This window comes from Symphalangus syndactylus, chromosome 3 (assembly GCF_028878055.3).
Source record: "Symphalangus syndactylus isolate Jambi chromosome 3, NHGRI_mSymSyn1-v2.1_pri, whole genome shotgun sequence".
Lineage (NCBI taxonomy): Eukaryota > Metazoa > Chordata > Mammalia > Primates > Hylobatidae > Symphalangus > Symphalangus syndactylus.
This window is the reverse complement of record NC_072425.2, coordinates 106243729-106266074: the sequence shown is the minus strand read 5'-3', so window position 1 is coordinate 106266074 and position 22346 is coordinate 106243729. Positions and strand designations below refer to the sequence as shown.

The 22346-nt window shown below is 41.0% G+C and overlaps 2 protein-coding genes across 14 annotated transcripts in view; one reads left to right on the top strand and one right to left on the bottom strand.

Moving 5' to 3' along the window:
- SGCE (sarcoglycan epsilon) overlaps window positions 1-7292 on the bottom strand; it is a 70765-nt gene extending 63473 nt beyond the window's left edge. For 3 of the 13 annotated variants that reach the window (XM_055272673.2, XM_055272675.2, XM_055272677.2), the window contains exon 1: window positions 7074-7254. In XM_055272673.2, the coding sequence (XP_055128648.1) occupies window positions 7074-7182 (109 nt within the window). In that variant the 5' untranslated portion in view covers window positions 7183-7254. Of the gene's footprint in view, window positions 1-7073 lie in introns of all 13 variants that reach the window. The other 10 variants (XM_055272671.2, XM_055272672.2, XM_063634788.1 and 7 more) reach the window with 8 other exon arrangements.
- Window positions 7293-7417: 125 nt separating this feature from the next.
- On the top strand, window positions 7418-20503 carry PEG10 (paternally expressed 10). Its single transcript, XM_055272661.1, is given in 3 exon segments — window positions 7418-7676; window positions 14141-15312; window positions 15315-20503. Coding segments are annotated over 3 exon segments (2352 nt in total). The 5' UTR covers window positions 7418-7671; the 3' UTR covers window positions 16490-20503.
- The last annotated feature ends 1843 nt before the right edge of the window (window positions 20504-22346 follow it).

Genomic DNA, 22346 nt, shown 5'->3' with positions numbered 1-22346 from the left:
AAGAATTCATACCAGAGCTGCCTAACTCCTATACATTTTTTTAAATGAGCGGCTTCATTTATCAGAAAAGAAAGTCTGCGTACATGTCACAACAGATGCCGTGGTGATTCCCGTGGTACAGGATGCCAAAGATCTATTCCAAAAAATTGATTAGTCTAAGACAATTAGATACAAAGTGAAATGTGCTAAACACGAGTGGTTTCTAAATAATAGAATGCACTTAAACTGCTATTGCATAAACATTGCATAAAAATTCTTACATGAAGATACAAAAAAAAAAAAAATTCTACCAAAGAGTGACCAAAGAAGAAAACAGCACTGTAGCTTTTACGAACATATTATTTCCAAGAATATAACAATAATCATGCCAGCAACTAATGTTTTGAGGCTACCTATTTATTTCCCAAGGTAACATCTTTAAGTTTTAAAATGTAGACACTGGGGATTATTACTTCCAAAGCAGGGGAGCCGGAGCCAGAGCAAGCAAGCACTGCATTCAAGGAATTACAAGTAGCGGCCTGTAGATCAGCTGAGCGTTGACAAGCCAGAAACTCATCTTTGAGCTTTTCTGTCTTGGAAATATGATCTCAGCCCAAGAACGCCTGTGGCATCTTCAACAACAGGGATGCAAGCCATCGCATATTGCTGTTTGCATTATTACAATCCCACAAAAGTGCACGGGGCCCTTTTATAAAAGACAGAATAAGGAAAAGAGAAAGTTGTTCAACATTAGAAATATACTTCATACAGCCAGAGTGAAAGTGACTGCATTTCTGACCTAACAACTGGAGTGGAGGAGAAAGTTCTAAGTATGAGGCAGAAGTGAAAGCTGCAGGGAAAAGTTAGAAAATATGACAGAAGAATTTTTCTATTATTTCTTCACCTCTCTCATTGGACTTCTTAGTTTGCAAGAACTAATAACTCCATATATATATAAATAGCTTCTGTAGAATCCGAAACTACTCACAAAAGGGGTCCTGTAAGGAAGCCCTATATACTCCACAAATTCATTTTAAGAAATCATATTTTCAAAGTTTGATATACTAACCAAAATAAACAATCAATAGGCAGATCACCATACAGGAAAGAAAAATCTGCCTTAAGACATGTTTGAGACACTAAGAATGTGCCCTTAAGCCAGGCAGAAACCAGGCTAACCTGAAATGGACAGAAGTTAAAAACATTTGATAAAAATATTTTATTTTGCTATGTAAAAGCTAAAAATTGTAACTGTTAAATTTTGTAGGGAGATATATCACAAGGGAGGGGAGGTTGCAGAAGGGACCCTACTATTTCCCCCTGGAGAAGAGGCAGCTGAGCTCCAGCAGCCAGTCTGCCCCCTCTAGCCCTAGGTACCCTCAGCATCCACGGCCACTCAGCCCCAGTAGCCTGCTCGGACAGAGCAAGAAATTCCAGGAAAGAGTAATTCTAGGAAGCAAACTAAGCAAGTTAAGACACTTTGCAGGGGGAAAAGGAATCTTTCATTTTCTTCTCAGGTTTTCATGTTTGAAACAGAATGGGAGAGAGAGGAGGGTGTGTGTTAAATTACCCTGTTGCAGCTATTTTCAAGCTGTAAGAAATGAACTTGTAACACATAGGGCTATTTAGACAGTTTGTCAGAAAAAATAAAATGTTCTCATCACAATTACCTTTCAGGTCTACACTAAAATGTTATCAAGGTCTTCAAGTTAAATATTCATTGCAAGAAAGGTGAATATTTCTGATATTTAAAGAACAGAATAAATAAAGTTGATTGTTTTGTTGAGCTGCAATGTTAGGAAGGCCTCATGTTGAAATCTATCTGTACCTTTAACCCACCGATGCTAGTTCTACTTTCCGAAGCAAACATCAGAGAGTTCATGTTGACTGTTTAGTCTTCTCAAGTTAAACACTTCCAGACCCTGTGAGGATACCTCCTATGACAGGATTGCCAGACCCTTCAACATCCCCATGGACTGCTCTGGAAGTTGTCTAATTTGTCAAAATCTCTCTTTAAATGTGACAGCCAGAAATGGACACAATACTACAGATGTGCTTGATTACAGCAGGGTATTATTAATTTTTGTGACATATGGACACTATGCTACTACCAGAACCTAACTAATTTTTTTTTCTTTTGCAACCATATCATGCCACTGGTTCATATTAACCTTCATTTTCCTAAAGAACTGCCACCATACAAAGTCATCTCCATTCTTCCATACCAATGAATTATGATGCATTTACTACTATAAAATATTTTTTGCTTTCAGCACAGCATTGCAGCCCACTTAAAAACCATGTTAACTCTAAATTGTTATCTATTTCTAACAGCTATCCCTTTTCAATTCATCCATGGATTTTAAAGCAAGCCTCTTAGATCTTCATCAAAGTCATTCGTACAAATGCTGAGGAAGAGAAAACTCAGGGCAAAGGGTTATGATCCTTAACCAAGGACAATACCCTGACCCAAACCCAAGAACATGTACACCTCGCCGGTGCTGGTTCAGTCTGCCTCCCGCTCACACAGCAATACTGCTAATTAATCTGCACACCACCTCATACACAACAGCATCCTGCATCCTTGACAAATGCTTTGCAGAAAGCAGGATTAACCTACCTTTCAAAACAAAGTGTAAGAAATCTATACATATTAAAATTATAATTATATAAAAATATTTATGTACACAGAACAAAGACTAGAAGGGATACAACATTAATGGAAATGGTTGTTCCAGAGTCAAGCTGTGGAAACTGGAGATTTGTTTTTTACTTAATACTGTCTTTAATACGGTTACATTGTTTACAGAATTTAAAACACTGGGAATTATGAAGAGAGAATTTGGCTTGGAAGAAATCCATGTGAAACAGCATTTAAGAGCATTGAGACTCTATCTGATCCTATCAACCTGAAAACTTGAATCAGAAACATATTCACTTGAAAAGACTTGTTGATACCTGGAAACATTGGCTTTTTCTTCTTTATTTTTTTTGTTTCTCGTACTGCTACTTTAGGCTTAATATTTCTGGAAATCAGGGAGATAACAGACTGGAGAACTGGATTCCGAAGTTTAGAAAAAGCCTGAATGGAGTGTGCGTTAGTCTATGTATGCCCCTCACATCTGTCTGTCTGTCTGTCTCTGCTGGGGAGGTTGAGAGGGATAGAAAGAAAACAGCCATCATATTGATATTTCTGTGAAGCTATGGACTAAGCGGTCTCCCCTCCAGCCCAAGAATTTCTAACGAACACATAGACCCATATCATCAATTCCCCTAGAGTCATTTTTTTTACACTGGAGGTAGGAAGTAAGTGTTAGAATATGCATTTAGGTGTTTACAGAATATTGAAGGGTGAGTTTTAAGGAAAGGATTTGGGTAGAGTATGGATAATTAGCAAAAAAGAAAAAGGAAGAAGGTGGCTGGGTATTTTGGAGAAAATGTGATCTATAATTACTGCACTTATTAGAATCAGAAACAATCTGAATATTTGACTTGGGAATTTTTTTAACAAGTCAGGATTTCTTCACTACTTCAATATTTTGTGTACTGCATGATTTTCACCAGTGGAAAACTAATGTTAGAAATTGGATACAAGTTATCTTTATTTCTTTGAGGTTGTCGCTAGTGTTAGAAACTGGATACATGTTATCTTTATTTCTTTGAGGTTGTCGCTAACCAGTTTTTTCTGGTGTTGTCCCTTATTTTCAATGTCTGTGAGACAAGTGAAAATGCCACTTTGCTTAGAAATGCAATTTATCTACCATACTATAGGTTAAGTAAAATACATGAAGCAAATCAACAGCTTTTAGATTTATGGCAAACTGTTGTAAAAATGGATAAAATGTTCAATACAAAGTCCACTTACTCTTTGACAACTGGAAATTCTACTTTGCTTAGAAATAAATTTTCCCTACCATACCAGAACTTAAGCCAAATACAGGTGGTAAGTCAGCAGGTTCATAAATCCATAGCAATTGTCATTAAAAATGAATAAGGTGTCGAAATAGAAAATCCAGTTATTATTTGACAACTGAAAATTTTACTTTGCTTAGAAATATATTTTCTCTATATTAGAAATTAAGCCAAATATATGTGGTAAGTCAGCAGATTCATAGATCTATAGCAAATTGTCATTAAAAAGGGATAAAATGTCCAAATAGAAAGTACAATTACTATTTTACTAGTGAAAATTCCAGTTTGTTTTGAAATCGTTTTTCTAAAACCCTGGAACTTAAGCTAAATACATAAGGTAAATTCAACAGCTTTATAAATACATGGCAAATTTTCATTAAATGGGTAAAATGTCCAAAGAGAAAGTCTAGTTATTATCTAACAAGAGAAAATCCCACTTTGTTTTGAAATACAATTTTCTTACCATACTAGAAGTTAAATATAGGTGTTAAATCAACAGCTTCGTAGATCTACAGCAAACTCTCATAAAGATAGATAAAATGTCTAAATACAAAGCCCAGTTATTATTTGATAAAATAAATAATACACATTAACTCCTCTTAGCTGTATATGCAACCGTGTGCAAAATGGGCAGAAATAGTCAACACCAGAAATAAATATCTGAGAAAATCCAAAATTCACATAGATATTAAATATCCAAAATATGTTTAAAGTTCTTATCTGTTAATTTTGTTTTGGTTTTGAAAATTTTTGTTGTTCTAGACAACACAAAAATGTTACCTAAAGTATTATTGCTCTATTAATGTTATCTCTGTTTTATTTTTAATATTGTTTTGTTTTTTGGATAACAAAAAGGTTTTATCTAAATTACTTACCTACTGATGCTGTTTTTTCCCTTAGAAAATTCTATTTCTAAGCAAAGTGAACATATTTTCTTATGTAGAGGAATAAAAAACTACAATATGTTAGAATAGTGAGATGAGAGAAAATTCTTCTCAGTTTTCTGGTTTTAAATATTTAGGTACTAAGGTCGTTCATTTAAAATTTTAATTAAAAAATTAATATTATTTCCTTTAAAGAAAGCGCTGCAAACTTAATGTTATTTAACATTTAAAGGCTCTTTGGAAAGAAAACAATCGAGGAGAATTAATTTGATCTTGTTTTTAACTTTTAGAAAGTATTTAACTGCAATCCTATGAAAAATATTTATTGTATAGCTACCTATATATGCGTAGAGAACGTCTGAAAAAGCAGACTCTATAATGTTTACTGGTGTTATTGCAGGGTGAATAGGTTACAGGTGACCTTTTCTTTAGAGTTTTCTAGGGTTTTCTCTCCTGAATTTTGTACAATGACCTGAAATTACTTTTATTATGGTAAAATACTAATTACGTTTTTTTAAAAAGTCCTGGTTAGCATTTTGAAATGAAAAAATCAAATTGGTTCAAACGTGTTCAAACTTTTAAAGTCTTAAGATGGATTTTAGAACTTTAATTTGTCCTACTTTTCATCTATACTGGTTTTAAATCTCAACTTTTAGAAAAATAATGTCTCAGTTAACTAGGTGAAGTAACTTTCGAATTTAAACAAACAAACAAAACTGGTAAGAAGTTGACAGCGGTCACCAGAACAGTATTCTACCAAGCATAAGAAATCCTGGAATTATTCTATCTTGTAGAAGAGGGTGAACATCCTAAAGATTAAATTAAAAGGCACTTCTAAAAAGTATAATTGTGTTCACCCAACTTCCTAGGGAAATGTCTTTGTTAAAAAGCTGCATTTCATTCATTCGTATTCCGGATAGTGGATATTTTATCTCTAATAAAAAGTAAAATCTCAGTAAATGGGCTACAGTTTTGTTTATTCCTAGAAAGGCTCGCTTTTAAAGTGCGGGTGTCTCCAACGTTGTTATGACAATAAGTCAAATTCTTATTGATATTCCAAGTATAAAATAATCCGTAGCAATGTTACTAAAATGTGCTCACTTTTGCTCTTCAAATATGAAGGGGTTTCATCTGTGTTTCAGAAACCTAACTCAGCTGTAGACAATTTGGTTTTCCCTTTTAACTTAAACTTGTTTTACTAAGATCATCAACAGATTGTCAGTTTCCCAAGCGCCTAACACTGAGGCGCTTAGATGGGAATCCGCGTTAAGGTTTTATTTAGCATCCTTCCTCATCAGAATTTTAGCGTCTTATCAGCCACTGCAATTTTCCCCGACATAAAATATATATGTTCATAGTACAAATGCACGCAAATATTTGTGGCCGAATCTCGGCAACCCGCTGGAAAGGATTAAACGTGCGGTTGCCGTGACTAAACGCATTCATTCACGCTACAAGATTTAGGAAAATGTAACGTTGCAAGGGAAGCAAGGTCTCTGTGTAAACCTCGTAATCGCCACCAAAAGTCCGTAGCTGGGAGCCTTCAAAGCCCGCCAAACACACTGGAAGCATCCACAGCTGTTTTAAATTGGTTTTGGTATCTGGAAACAGCGCACTCGGTACGGCAGCATCTCTGGCCTCCAGCCGGGGTTAACCCTGACCTGAACGCCCTGTTTAGCTCCCAGCATTTCATGATTCCGCTTCCCTGCTCCGTAAAACCGAAGAAAACCGAGATTTCCGCCACCGAGAAATGCACTTAGCAAGAGGGGGAAATTTGGTGTTTTAAATGTCACATTTTTGTGTTCTCTATCACTATCAAGAAAAGGAAAAAAGATGTGTTTGTGTAGCGGGGACGCAGCTTGACACCCATTTCCTTTGGCTCGCATCCCGGCCGCAGAGCCCAATCGCGGGGAAACGGGCCCCCCAGGAAAACATGCAACGACCCCCAGCTCTTTGCTGCAGGGATCGGGAGAGGACTACCCTGGGGCTGGGCGGGGAGGGGGATGTTGGGAACAGGAATTGGAGATGGAATTTCTGCGCCCGCAGAGCAGGGAGGGGCCCGCGGGCGCGCGGAGAGAAAAAAAAAAAAAAAAGGCCAGGGGTCAAGCCTGGGGAGAGAGAAGCTGGGCCGGGGAAATGGGGTACAGGGTGTACCGAAGGAGGGGTACGGTGGGGTCCGGGACAGAAAGAGAGGCTGGTGCCCAAAGGGAGCGCCCAGGCGCCCGGAACCCGAGCGGGGGAGGGGGAGGCGGCGGCCTGTTGGCCCCGGGACCACCACGTCGCGCGCAGGCCACTAACCTGTCAGCAAGAATGTGCCAGTGGTCGCTGGGCTCATCCTGCGTGTCCCCCGACCCTGTCCCGTCCAAGCACAGGGGTCTCCCAGCTCCCACCACCGGGGCAATTGCATTCTTGGCCTGGCTAGGCCGTCCGTCCTCGATTCTCCCCTCCCCTCCCTTTCTTCTTCCCTCCCAGCTTGGCCAGTTCAGCATCAGCATCCCGCACCCCCTCGGTAATCCCGTACTCCCTCTAGCGGCGGGCCACTGTAGCGTCGCCACCGCCCCCACCCCCATCCCCCATCCCCCGCACCCCCCTCCACCCCCTAGCCCGCGGAGCACGCTGGGATTTGGCGCCCCCCTCCTCGGTGCAACCTATATAAGGCTCGCAGTCTGCGCTCCTGGTACACGCGCTTCAACTTCGGTTGGTGTGTGTCGAAGAAATCTGACTGCGCCCTGAGGAGAACAGCGGAGAAGGTCCACCGAGCCTGGCGAAAGGTCCGCTGAGCGGGCTGTCGTCCGGAGCCACTCCAGGCTGCGGAGCACCCAGTTGAGACCGCGCCTGGCTCAGGTGTGGGACCCCATCCTTCCTGTCTTCGCAGAGGAGTCCTCGCGTGGTGAGTATGCGGTGAGGACGTTTTTTTTTTAAAGATCATGTTCATTCCCTGTGCTTATCGGGAGCTGCGGGAGATGGAGTAGCACCCCAGAATGTCTCCACGCAAATCTTGTCACGCCTTCACTGGCTGTACCCCCCAAAAAATGGGGAAACCAAGCCTTCAAGGCTTGGGTTTCCAGGACCAAGTCCAGATATGGACTCTTAGACAGAGATGAGCTGCAGACAGTGATGAGCTGCAGACGGTCAGGAGCTACAGATTGATTTGCAATTTGCTCTTCGAATGCGCTACCAAGTGCCATGCTTTACAAACTGATAAGCGCTTCAAATGCGCTACAAACTGGCGCTTCAGATGTGCTACAAGCACGCTTCACGCGGGCGACAAACTGATGGGCGCTACAACTGGCGCTTCATTGCGCTATGAACTGATGGGCGCTTTATGTGCCACAAACTGACGGATGGGCGCTTCAGTGGCGCTACAATCCAGAACGAGGAGCAGCGATATAGGAGCTGCAGACAGAAAACTGAATTGCGCTTTACACGCGCTGCAAAATCTGAGCTGCAGAAGAGTAGCACTACAAAAACGCTACAAAAACGATGTGATTAGCCAGCCCGACAACAGCGCTTCATTGCGCTCTGAGGCACATGAACTGCAGAGGTACATGAGCTGCGGAACAATTAACACCTAAGATGCACTACAAAGTGGTAAGAGCTGCAGAGGTACAGGAGCTGCAGACTGTTTGCGCTACAAATAAAGCAGCCGTAGTGGGACATGAGCTGCAGAGTACAATTTCTCTGTTTTCTTGGAGCAGGACCCCACCCTTTCACCTTTTGGAATGGCTCCCACTCTATTTTTCTGCAGGACGGTTCTCTGCATGATGGTGCTGGTAGACAAAATGGAGCCCCGGGCAAAAATTAGCGTTTAACATTCTGCCCACACCATTCCCGCTATAGCAGTGGAGTGGAGGGGCGCTGATTCGAGTGGAAACGGGAATCTTTTGGTGATGGCAGAGCAGCCTGCCTGCCTACTTGTGCTTGATTGAAGTGGCGGTGTAGTTGTGGTGGCGCGAATCAGAGTCCAGCAACAGTTTGTGGAAACTGTAGGTTTGCTGAGTATGGCGGGGGAATTGGATCTGTGGATTGCTCTTGCTGCATGAAATGAATCTGGCTTTGGTGGCTGGTGGGAGGGGTTTGGGAAGGGGGATTCTGGCGCAGGGGGGCGTGCAGATACTCTGCAGCCCTGTAGCAGCCAGTCTCAGGCCTGCCCCGCCCATCCTAGCGTGCCTTCTCTGCGGTGCTTAGCGCCTCCTCCCACAGCGCCTCCTCAGAGCGCGCCTCTCCTGCAGCGCGCCTTCCCAGAGCGTGCCTTCTAGATGCGGCCTCCTCCGGCCCCTCCTCCCAGCTCCTTAGCGCCTGCCTGCCCAGGCCCCACCTCTCTCTGGCCACCTCACTCTGAGGTGAGCTGCTCAGGCCCCGCCTCTTCCAGGCCCACCTTTTCTGTGGTGAGCTGCCCAGGCTCCGCCTCTCCCAGGCCCACCTCCTCTGAGGTGAACTGTCCAGGCCCCGCCTCTCCCGGGCTGCCCCCTGGGAGGTGAACTGCCCAGGCCCCGCCTCTCCCAGGCCCGCCTCCTCTGAGGTGAACTGCCCAGGCCCCGCCTCTCCCGGGCCCGCCTCCTCTGAGGTGAGCTCACCCTCCTCTGAGGTGAGCTCAACTAGATCCCGCCTCCTCAGGCCCACCTCCTCTGAGGTAGCCTGCTCAGGCCCCGCCTCTCCAAGGCTTGGCCCCTCCCTAAGCCTGCCTCTGCCGGGCTGGCCTATAGTCCCACCTCCCTCAGAGCCCGCTAGCACACATGCGCAGTGTGAACCCTCAGCCCCTCCCTTCAGGCCAGGGTCCTCTGCACCTGCGCACTTTTCTTGCCTGAGCCCTGGCTGTACAGCCCCGCCCTCCTGCGGTTTCTCTGCTTTGTGGGTTTTGCTTTTTGGCTACTAGAGTCTAATAGAATAATAAATAAAACAACAATAATAATTATAACTGGAATTTATGAGCACTTTTAATATGTTCTTTGCATATATTCAATAACATAATCCCACAATTTAAACCCCTGATAGTGGCTTATGAAGGGACCCTGTAAACTGACATGGCTAGTGCCTCTAAAGGCAATTTAGTCAAATGTTTTTACTGCAAATGAAAACCAAAACTTAACAATTTATTTTTAAAAACTTTAAAACTATTTTCACATTTAAGGTTTTTTTAGAGGCACTAGTGGACCTTTTGGAATCGGATATTTTGGTGGATACAAAATTGGTGCTGTTGGTTTGGCCTCTGAGTGAGGATAAGGCTGTTATTTGCGTGCCTATGAAGCTAGGTGTTTTCTTTGGATCTCTAGGTGATTAACCCAAGCCTATTTGCCTATGTATAATAAATTGTGCCTGCACATGGTAGGCATTCATTAAATATGTGTTAAATGACCAGAGTAAATTGGTTTATTCAGTGTCTTGCTTGGTGTCTGTAGGTCTCTTCTGATTTGCTCCTTTCCTATGGTGCTTTGCTGTCCTGGGTTGCCTTGTTTGCGTTATCTCTCACATATAACAGAATAAAAAAAAAGTGTATGTGTTTTTAAACTCCAGTAATATAAGCTGTAATTATAATACAGAACAACTAAATTAATTTTAATTATTCCAAATAATTAGCTTTTTTCATAAAAAGCTAGTTATTCCAAATATTAGCTTTTTTCATGAAAAGCTACTTATTCCAAATAATTAGCTTTTTTCATAAAAAGCTAGTTATTCCAAATAATTAGCTTTTTTCATAAAAAGCTAATTTAAATTTGGGGCAAGCAGATTATTAATGGTACATATTGGTATTAAAGTTTGTGTAATGTAACATAAAGTCACATTACAAAATATAGATTGTTTCAGCTTGCATAATTAAACATCTGTATAAAACAAATTTATAACTGATTGCCAGTAAGATGTACCATGTAAGAATTGTGTTTCTAGCTGAATGAAGAAATTTTAAAACCTGGTTCCATATATTACAAATCATGAGCCAGGACTTTGGTAGGGGAGGAATTGGGGGCTTTGGCTCCCAAAAAACTCTGTCACGTACCCCCTCCCCACCAGAAGTACACAATCTATGGAAAATTTGTGCTTATCATAATTACAGCTTTAAGTAATTCCCCCTCCTCTTTGTATATTGTATATTTGCATATTAAAGAGGTTCAAAACAACGGTAATAACATGCATATTAAGAGAATTTGCATTTCATAAATAGTATAAGATAGTACTAAAAAATTGGACATTTGAAAATATGAAGCAACTAAGAGTTGCTTAATGAGATGTCATTTCCTAATGGGATGTTTATTTATGGTTTATGGCTACTATTGCTCTTTGGTGTATTTGTGGAATAGAAATTATTCCAAGCTATTGTGAATAATCAGTAATTAACCAAATGTATTTAATTCCTAAAAAGACTAAAACTGAAATTATTATCATGTAAAGATGGCATCTGTCCTAGGCAGCTTGGCTTTATGCAGTTTGTCCTTTCAGTTTTCAGGAATGAGACCTTTTGACCCCTCCCCTCCAGTGCAGCCCCTACTAAGGGGGAGTTTAAGGAGCCATACATAGTTCTATAATTCAAATCAAGTAAACATGCTTCTTGTGCCAGGTTAACCTGTGCTGCCTCAGTCACTGTTTAAACACTTTTATACACACTGTTAACCTGCCTGCCCATTACCCTATTACTTTTAATGGATAAACTACTGTTCCCTGGGCAGTTGTCTCTTTTAACGTCCCACCCTAAACTTGCCAACCCTCATATGAAGGCCTCAGGCTTGCTATTGGCAAAGGTCAGAAGTCTTAAGCTAGTGACCTTGCAGGCTAAAGCAGGCCTTGAATTTGTTTGACCAGCGCTACATTAAAAAATAAAAAAGAATGAAATGTCTGGTGGGGGGGATGGTAAGGGGGAGGGCATGCACCCCCAGTTTCATTGTTGCAGCCCCTCCCATCTTAACTCTGGTCTCTTTTCACTTTTAAATTACCTTCCTTATATACCAAAGGTATTTGACTTTTTAACTCTTATTGATCTTTTATTTTCCTAAACCATGTAGTAATTATTTGCTGATTTCCTAATGTATTGTATTTCTGTCCCATCACTGTTTTTTGCAGATAATAAAACCATCAGACCTGGGCTTCAATAAAGCCCCCCTTAGTGGCTGTGATTGACAAGTGGTCAGGCTGCACCAGGCCATGCTGTGAATGCTCTTTAGAAGTCTTGTCTCAAGGTTTTGAAGGTATTAATGTCTAGATGACAAAAGTGGTAACTTAGTCACCTTACTTATGCTTATTAGTTGTTCGTTAATGGGACATGAAAACTCCTAATTTAATAAGGAAAAATTGCATTATGTTGTGATGTTATATTTTCAGGGTCACCAATACAATTGTCTTTAAGGAGTTGGAAATGATACTGAACGTCATGGGTTATGATGTGTTTATTGTGTTTTCTCATTTTTTCTAAACTTGAATATTTTATCTTGAATGTCAATTATTTGTTGTTTTTGTAGCCTAAGTTACTAAAGTAATTAAGTAGTGGTGTTAAAACTGTTAAAATGTCACACTACTCCCTGTCTCTTAAAGACCCTGCTTGCTGTATAGCCACTCCTTGGAGAGGCTACACCAACTGCAAAGGACACAGGGATAGTATCTGTGGGTGGTGACATTGGGGCATGGGAAGTACCTAAAGAGTTTAGGAGTTGGAGAGGAAGGAGCATTTCTTTACAGCCAGGAGCTGGGCATCATGTTTAATTACCACTTTCTTTTTTTTTTTTCTTGTACTCTATTGGTTGAAAATAGTAACTATTTTTCACCTAACTTCTCTAATTACCAACTGTGTATCTTTTTGGCCTCATTCTATGTAATTTATTTGGCATCCATTTTTGCAGGTAAATCACATAGTGAGTATCCAGAGAGGACCAAGTTATGTATTTAAACTTTTATTTATTTAAAAGTTTTATAAACTTTTTAAACTTTCTTTAAAAGTTTTAAACTTTTTAAAGTTTTTTAAAGTTTTTTAAACTTTTACATATTATGTTTTAAACTTTTTATATATTTAAATTTTCCAAATATGGGACTTGAGATTATTAATAAAATTTAAAATAATTAAATCATTCTAAATGCATTTAACCGTATTTTCAGGAAGTACACAGGCAGACACTGTGTCAGGATTTTTTATGTGTGTGATTTATTGTCATTACACTCATAATTAGAATGTTTAAACACATGCCCTACCCCCACCTCCCCACACACATCCACTCACCCCCTAGGAGTGCAGCCCTGTCCCACCTTAATATTACAAACCTTCATTTGGGACTATGCTGACAAATCTTGGTTAAAAACTATGGATTGCAAACTGGTGACCTGCAAGACAAATAAGGCCTTGAATTTGTTTGACCAACACAATATTTTTAAAAAAGTAAATATCTTCAGGTGGGAAATGCATGCCCATGTTGCTATAGTTGCAGCCCCTCCCTCTTTTAATCCCAATCTCTTTACACAGATAGTCACCTTTCTATTTTCTAATTAATAATTTGTTAATATCAGCTAACCGTTGTTGAATACTCACTACATAATTTACCTGCACTATTTAATTAAGTCCTCATAATTAGTTTGAGGTATACTATTATTGGGCTTCTTTGAATGTCCCATTTTATAGCTTTTCCTAGCAGGCATCAATTAGTATTTCTTGAATGACTGCATAATGACAAGGGAAACTGACATACACATATTGCTGCTTAGTGCCATTTCTGTCCCATAGATAATTTTCTTTGGGGATTTAAATTATGGTCAGAAAAGTAATTTAGGCAGTCCTGTGGTTTTTGTGGTGGTGACTGTTTGATTTGATAACCAGTTACCTTCTCTGTGGCAGTAGAATTAGGGTTGTGACAGTTGGCTAGAGTACACCCTCCTGCCCACAGGGCTGATGAATACATGCATTGTGATTTTAATACTCCCCTCTTGCTTTAATGAGATTCTATTAGTTGTAGTATTAACTATTTTTGGCCTAGCTTCTTTAATAACAAAAGTTATTATTTTGGCTTTAATTTGCATAATTGATTTGGTATCCATGTTTGCCTTGAAGTTTCTTGCTGTGTTTGAATACAAAACTACTTGTTTAGAGGGTTTCAACATTCTTTTATAGTTTATAAAGGTAAGCATGCTGTTGATAATGTATTGTTGAATCATAATGAACAGGTGGCCTTTGAGGAAGACAAGGTCATTTGAACATCAAAAAGTAGTTTGCTTTTTGTTATCTATGGTGCTGATTAATAACTTTCTCTTGAGAGTTTATTTTCTTTGTTCACTAATTATTAATGTAACCACATAGAGCAAGGGATAATTTAAATACCAAATCCTTTGTGTCTGCATTTTGCTGCTTTGAATGTATAAGTTGGATTTATACATACATTTATCTTTATTTACAGAAATAAGCGGGTTTTGAAAACAAAAAAAAGAAGGAGTGGAAGAGGGGGCCAGGATCCAGGCCTCCATCCCCACAGAAGTGAAGCTACAGCTGGGAGGTCTCCTCCCACCCCAACCGTCACCCTGGGTCCCGACTGCCCACCTCCTCCTCCTCCCCCTCCCCCCAACAACAACAACAACAACAACTCCAAGCACACCGGCCATAAGAGTGCGTGTGTCCCGAACATGACCGAACGAAGAAGGGACGAGCTCTCTGAAGAGATCAACAACTTAAGAGAGAAGGTCATGAAGCAGTCGGAGGAGAACAACAACCTGCAGAGCCAGGTGCAGAAGCTCACAGAGGAGAACACCACCCTTCGAGAGCAAGTGGAACCCACCCCTGAGGATGAAGATGATGACATCGAGCTCCGCGGTGCTGCAGCAGCTGCTGCCCCACCCCCTCCAATAGAGGAAGAGTGCCCAGAAGACCTCCCAGAGAAGTTCGATGGCAACCCAGACATGCTGGCTCCTTTCATGGCCCAGTGCCAGATCTTCATGGAAAAGAGCACCAGGGATTTCTCAGTTGATCGTGTCCGTGTCTGCTTCGTGACAAGCATGATGACCGGCCGTGCTGCCCGTTGGGCCTCAGCAAAGCTGGAGCGCTCCCACTACCTGATGCACAACTATCCAGCTTTCATGATGGAAATGAAGCATGTCTTTGAAGACCCTCAGAGGCGAGAGGTTGCCAAACGCAAGATCAGACGCCTGCGCCAAGGCATGGGGTCTGTCATCGACTACTCCAATGCTTTCCAGATGATTGCCCAGGACCTGGATTGGAACGAGCCTGCGCTGATTGACCAGTACCACGAGGGCCTCAGCGACCACATTCAGGAGGAGCTCTCCCACCTCGAGGTCGCCAAGTCGCTGTCTGCTCTGATTGGGCAGTGCATTCACATTGAGAGAAGGCTGGCCAGGGCTGCTGCAGCTCGCAAGCCACGCTCGCCACCCCGGGCGCTGGTGTTGCCTCACATTGCAAGCCACCACCAGGTAGATCCAACGGAGCCGGTGGGAGGTGCCCGCATGCGCCTGACCCAGGAAGAGAAAGAAAGACGCAGAAAGCTGAACCTGTGCCTCTACTGTGGAACAGGAGGTCACTACGCTGACAACTGTCCTGCCAAGGCCTCAAAGTCTTCGCCGGCGGGAAACTCCCCGGCCCCGCTGTAGAGGGACCTTCAGCGACCGGGCCAGAAATAATAAGGTCCCCACAAGATGATGCCTCATCTCCACACTTGCAAGTGATGCTCCAGATTCATCTTCCGGGCAGACACACCCTGTTCGTCCGAGCCATGATCGATTCTGGTGCTTCTGGCAACTTCATTGATCACGAATATGTTGCTCAAAATGGAATTCCTCTAAGAATCAAGGACTGGCCAATACTTGTGGAAGCAATTGATGGGCGCCCCATAGCATCGGGCCCAGTTGTCCACGAAACTCACGACCTGATAGTTGACCTGGGAGATCACCGTGAGGTGCTGTCATTTGATGTGACTCAGTCTCCATTCTTCCCTGTCGTCCTAGGGGTTCGCTGGCTGAGCACACATGATCCCAACATCACATGGAGCAGTCGATCTATCGTCTTTGATTCTGAATACTGCCGCTACCACTGCCGGATGTATTCTCCAATACCACCATCGCTCCCACCACCAGCACCACAACCGCCACTCTATTATCCAGTAGATGGATACAGAGTTTACCAACCAGTGAGGTATTACTATGTCCAGAATGTGTACACTCCGGTAGATGAGCATGTCTACCCAGATCACCGCCTGGTTGACCCTCACATAGAAATGATACCTGGAGCACACAGTATTCCCAGCGGACATGTGTATTCACTGTCCGAACCTGAAATGGCAGCTCTTCGAGATTTTGTGGCAAGAAATGTAAAAGATGGGCTAATTACTCCAACGATTGCACCTAATGGAGCCCAAGTTCTCCAGGTGAAGAGGGGGTGGAAACTGCAAGTTTCTTATGATTGCCGAGCTCCAAACAATTTTACTATCCAGAATCAGTATCCTCGCCTATCTATTCCAAATTTAGAAGACCAAGCACACCTGGCAACGTACACTGAATTCGTACCTCAAATACCTGGATACCAAACATACCCCACATATACCGCGTACCCGACCTACCCAGTAGGATTCGCCTGGTACCCAGTGGGACGAGACGGACAAGGAAGATCACTATATGTACCTGTGATGATCACTTGGAATCCACACTGGTACCGCCAGCCTCCAGTACCACAGTACCCACCGCCACAGCCGCCGCCTCCACCACCACCACCGCCGCCGCCTCCATCTTACAGTACCCTGTAAATACCTGTCATGTCCTTCAGGATCTCTGCCCTCAAAATTTATTCCTGTTCAGCTTTTCAATCAGTGACTGTGTGCTAAATTTTAGGCTACTGTATCTTCAGGCCACCTGAGGCACATCCTCTCTGAAACGGCTATAGAAGGTCAGGGCCACCCTGGACTGGCACACATCCTAAAGCACCAAAAGACCTTCAACATTTTCTGAGAGCAACAGAGTATTTGCCAATAAATGATCTCTCATTTTTCCACCTTGACTGCCAATCTAACTAAAATAATTAATAAGTTTACTTTCCAGCCAGTCCCGGAAGTCTGGGTTTTACCTGCCAAAACCTCTATCACCATCTAAATTATAGGCTGCCAAATTTGCTGTTTAACATTTACAGAGAAGCTGATACAAATGCAGGAAATGCTGATTTCTTTATGGAGGGGGAGACAAGGAGGAGGAGGACATGACTTTTCTTGCGGTTTCGGTACCCTCTTTAAATCACTGGAGGACCGAGGCCTTATTAAGGAAGCCAAAATTATCGGTGCAGTGTGGAAAGGCTTCCGTGATCCTCTCGCTGCACCCTTAGAAACTTCACCATCTTCAAACTCCATTTCCATGGTTCTGTTAATTCTCAAGGAGCAGCAACTTGACTGGTTCTCCCAGGAGCAGGCAAAACCCTTGTGACATGAAACATCTCAGGCCTGAAAAGAAAGTGCTCTCTCAGATGGACTCCTGCATGTTAAGACTGTGTCTTCACATCGTGGTGCAAATCACATGTACCCAATGACTCCGGCTTTGACACAACACCTTACCATCATCATGCCATGATGGCTTCCACAAAGCATTAAACCTGGTAACCAGAGATTACTGGTGGCTCCAGGGGTGTTAGATGTTCATGAAATGTGACCACCTCTCAATCACCTTCGAGGGCTAAAGAGTAGCAGATCAAAAGGACTCCAAAATCCCATACCCAACTCTTAAGAGATTTGTCCTGGTACTTCAGAAAGAATTTTCATGAATGTTGTTAATTGGCTGGAAAAGCACCAGCTGACGTTTTGGAAGAATCTATCCATGTGTCTGCCTCCATATGCATCTGGGCATTTCACCTTCAGTCCCCTCATTAGACTGTAGCATTAGGATGTGTGGAGAGAGGAGAAATGATTTAGCACCCAGATTCACACTCCTATGCCTGGAAGGGACATCTTTGAAGAAGAGGAATTAGGGCTGTGGACACTGTCTTGAGGATGTGGACTTCCTTAGTGAGCTCCACATTACTTGATGGTAACCACTTCAAAAGGATTAGAATCCACATGATGAGAAAGCTCCCTCTAGAGGATGGAGCTAATGTGAAGCTGCCAATGGATGAAAAGCCTCAGAAAGCAACTCAAAGGACTCAAAGCAACGGGCAACACAAGAGTTGTCTTCAGCCCAGTGACACCTCTGGTGCCCCCTGGAAGCTTTGTGCTAACCTGGGACTGCCTGACTTCCTTTAGCCTGGTCCCTTGCTACTGCCTTGAACTGTTTTATCTAACCTCTCTTTTTCTGTTTAATTCTTTACTACTGCCATTGACCCTGCTGCAGGATTTGTGTCATTTTCCTGCCTGGTTGCTGAGACTCCATTTTGCTGCCACACACAGAGATGTAAGAGGCAGGCTTTAACTGCCAAAACACAGTTTGAGCAGTAGAAAACAACATGGTGTACATCTCAAATTGCCTGACATGAAGAGGAGTCTAACGGTGAAGTTTCACTTTTCATCAGCATCATCTTTCACATGTTCATTATCATCCGCTCGTATTCTTGCATGTTTAAATACTTAAAATGTTTAGTATAATTTTTAGTGTAAGTGTTTTGAAGTGGTGACTCGGCTTTCAAAAATTTCCATTGAATTAAAAAGTACTATCCAGTTCTTATTGTTAGAGTTAAACTAAGTAAAAATGATAAGTAACATAGTGTAAAATATTCCTTTACTGTGAACTTCTTACAACGCTGTGAATGAGAGGCTCCTCAGAACTGGAGCATTTGTATAATAGTTCATCCTGTTCATCGTCAATTTTAACATCATATATAATTTCAATTCTATCAATTGGGCCTTTAAAAATCATATAAAAGGATACAAAATTTCAAAAGAGAAACCTAATTGCTTATTTAGTCCAAAACAAATTTTTTTTCCTTCAATGGAATCAGAAAGCTTGTCAATCACTCGTGTTTTAGAGTAATTACTTTTAAAATGGTGCATTTGTGCTTCTGAACTATTTTGAAGCGTCACTTCTGTTTACCTCAAGTATCAATTCATCCTCCATACATTTGAATTCGAGTTGTTTTGTGTCAAATTTACAGTTGTCAATTGATCTTCAAGCTGCAGGGTGCCTAGAAATGGGCCGTTGTCTGTAGCCCTGGCATGTGCACACGGACATTTGCCACCACTGCAAGCAAAAGTCTAGAGAAGTTCGCCAACGACAAGAATGACCAGAGAAAATATGCTGCTGTGGGTTAACAACTCAGAAAGTCCCTGATCCACATTTGGCTGTTTACTAAAGCTTGTGATTAACTTTTTGGCAGTGTGTACTATGCTTTATTGCTATATATGCTATCTATAAATGTAGATGTTAAGGATAAGTAATTCTAAATTTATTATTCTATAGTTTTGAAGTTTGGTTAAGTTTCCTTTCACTCAATTGATTTATTTTGTTGCTAATCAAATTTATGTTAATTGGATCCTTTAAATTTTTTTTGGCATTTTCCAACAAAAATGGCTTTATTCATAAGAAAGGAAAAAATCAATGGAATTTGATATCTAAAGAAGTTAGAAAGGGAGCAAAATAAAAAACGTAAAGGATATAGATGAATTATTAAGCAAAATCAGTAGTCGAGTTTTTCAAACTGGCAAAATTAATTAATTGACTTTTGGCCCAAATTTACATTGTTAATTAAATCAAGAAGGAAGAAGATCTAAGAGCTCTCATTGATAGGCAAGCCTAGAGAGAACTAGCTAAATTTATCATGCTAGGATATTGAAACAGAGAAAGTTTACATACATTTCTGAAGGGTCATTTTAGTTTGGAGAGTGAGGTATTTGTCTTAGTGGAAAAAAGGAGAATTAGTCTGATCAAATCGTGAAGTAATACAGTGAACTTGCAGATGCACAAAATAAGAGGGCCACATCTATATGGTGCAGTCTGGAATTCTGTTTAAGTTTGCAGGTACCTCTTGGACTTCTGAGTTGATCCAGTTGTCATCCACCACAGACATCTCACATCAGATACAGACAGTTCCAAGATTGACAACAGAGAACAACCTGCTGGAAAGACCCGGGCAGAAATGGAGAGCCCTGCGGGAACCATGCTACATTTTCATCTAAAGAGAGAACGCACATCTGATGAGACTGAAAGTTCTTTGTTGTTTTAGATTGTAGGATGGTATTGAATTGGTCTGTGGAAAATTGCATTGCTTTTATTTCTTTGTGTAATCAAGTTGAAGTAATAGGGGATATATAATCATGAGCATTTTAGGGTGGGAGGGACTATTAAGTAATTTTAAGTGGGTGGGGTTATTTAGAATGTTAGAATAATATTATGTATTAGATATCGCTATAAGTGAACATGTGTACTTACCTGTGACCCTTTACCCTATAATTGCTATCTCCTTAAAGATTTCAAATAAACTCAGAGGGAACTGCAGGGAGACCAACTTATTTAGAGCAAATTGGACATGGATAAAAACCCTAGTGGGAGAAAGTTCAAAGGTGATTAGATTAATAATTTAATAGAGGATGAGTGCCCTCTGATAAATTACTGCTAGAATGAGCTTGTCAATGATGGATGGTAAATTTTCATGGAAGTTATAAAAGTGATAAATGAAAACCCTCGCTTTTACCCGTCAGTAGCCCTCCTTCTACCACTGAACCCCATTACCCCTACCCCTCATTCAACTTTATTGCTGTATTCTCTTCACTCTATATTGCTCTCTATTTGCTAATATTGCATTGCTGTTACAATAAAAATTCAATAAACATTTAGTGGTTAAGTGCAAACTGCATCCTGATCATTTCAGCATCTACTAGCATTGAGGGAATGGGGTGGGGTAGGGGTAATGAGAGAGTAGGGAGAGTGGGAGAGGCTAAGAGTGGGGACACTAGAGTAGGGTGGAGCTGTGGGGAGGGTGGGATTGTGGGAAGGGTAGGGAGGTAGGGAGGTGGAAGGTAGGAGGGTGGATAGGGTAGGGGTGGAATTGAGTTTGGGATAGTGGGGTGGTGGTATAAAGACATTATTGATTACAACCTAGTATGAATTATATAGCCAGAATACTCCAGGAAATCAGTTATTCCAGCTGCAAAAGTTTAACATATAAAATAAAGATACACAATTAATAGCAACTCTGGTTGCTATTATCACAAACTTTAACATCAGTTTTACTTTAAATACTTGAGATTCATTAATAGAAAATTATGAAGTATTAGGACATAGAAGAAGAGTTTCAAAGGGCTGCTGGGTTCATATGACATGATAGTCACATAAATATGACTGTTTGTTTATTGCGAAGATAGTGACTAAAAGGAAAAATCTAGAACCAATGAAAACACACAACTAAAAACTGTCTACCCTCAGAAGCAGGCTACCAGAGTAGCTATCCATCAAGCAGAGCTCACAAACTCCAATTGTGTGCAGAGTGGTGGGTGGGTTTGAAGAATTGGGAGTGAGGGTCCTCGGCCAAGAACTACTGAGTTATTAAGTACCTGCCCTGGGGGTTTCTTACAATTTAACCTGATACAAAAGTGATTAGCCAAATCAAGTTGAAAGAAAATGGAAACATCTTATTCCAATTTGTTACACCTAGACTCCTCCCCATCTGGGCCCCACTTCTTTCCATAATCCTTGTGATTAAACAAAAACAAAAAAAAAGGTGCTCAGCCTCAAGATTATGTTAAGTTATGCAGCTGTATGACAAAGCTAGTCCAGAAAAATAAACTTATTTACATAACAATTGCAATATTTTTTGAAACCTTTTATGAAATGAATAAAGACTCCCTCTTATCTAGTGTAGTGGAAACTAGCAATTAATCAAAACAACTAATTACAATCAAAACAATTGCAATCAAAACAATTGTTTAGAATGATGACCACACTATGTTAACTTAAAACACAAATGTACATTCATTTGGTCAAACTTAAAAGAGGTCCATATTCCACTGATTGGAGCTCTGAATTGCCCTTTTGAATAAATCATCAGTACAAAATGTTATACAACAATGGGAAAATAAACAACTTTTAAAAACATAAAGGCAATTAAATATTCATGACGATAAGAATCACTCTTGATCCATACCTCAAAAAATACACTAACGAATTGCATAAGGACTATCAGAAGGAAGAAGAACTTATTGGTATAAGGAGGGTAAACTAATACATCTAAGATGAATTAAATTAATAAAGATAACATGCACAACAGAATAGAAACATATTTGGTACATACCTACAAATGAGTTGATAATGAATTCATTACCCAAACCACCTCATATTTTCCTGGAAAAATTAAATAAACACCCAATCCCCACCCTTTATTCCTTATCCTCGGGTTCCACATCTACAGATTCAACCAACCTCAGATGGAAAATACTCAGAAAAAAAAAGTAAAAAAAATACAACGATAAAAATAAAAATAATATAACTATTTACATAGAATTTACATTGCATTAGGTATTACAAGTAATCTGGAGATTAAAGTATACAGGAGGGTGTGCATAAATTATATGCAAATACTATGGATTTTATATAAGGGACTTAAGCATCTTCAGATTTTACTATTGACAGGGAGGGAGGTCCTAGAACCTATTACCTTCATACACCAAGGGACAACTGTACATGAAGAAGAATCTG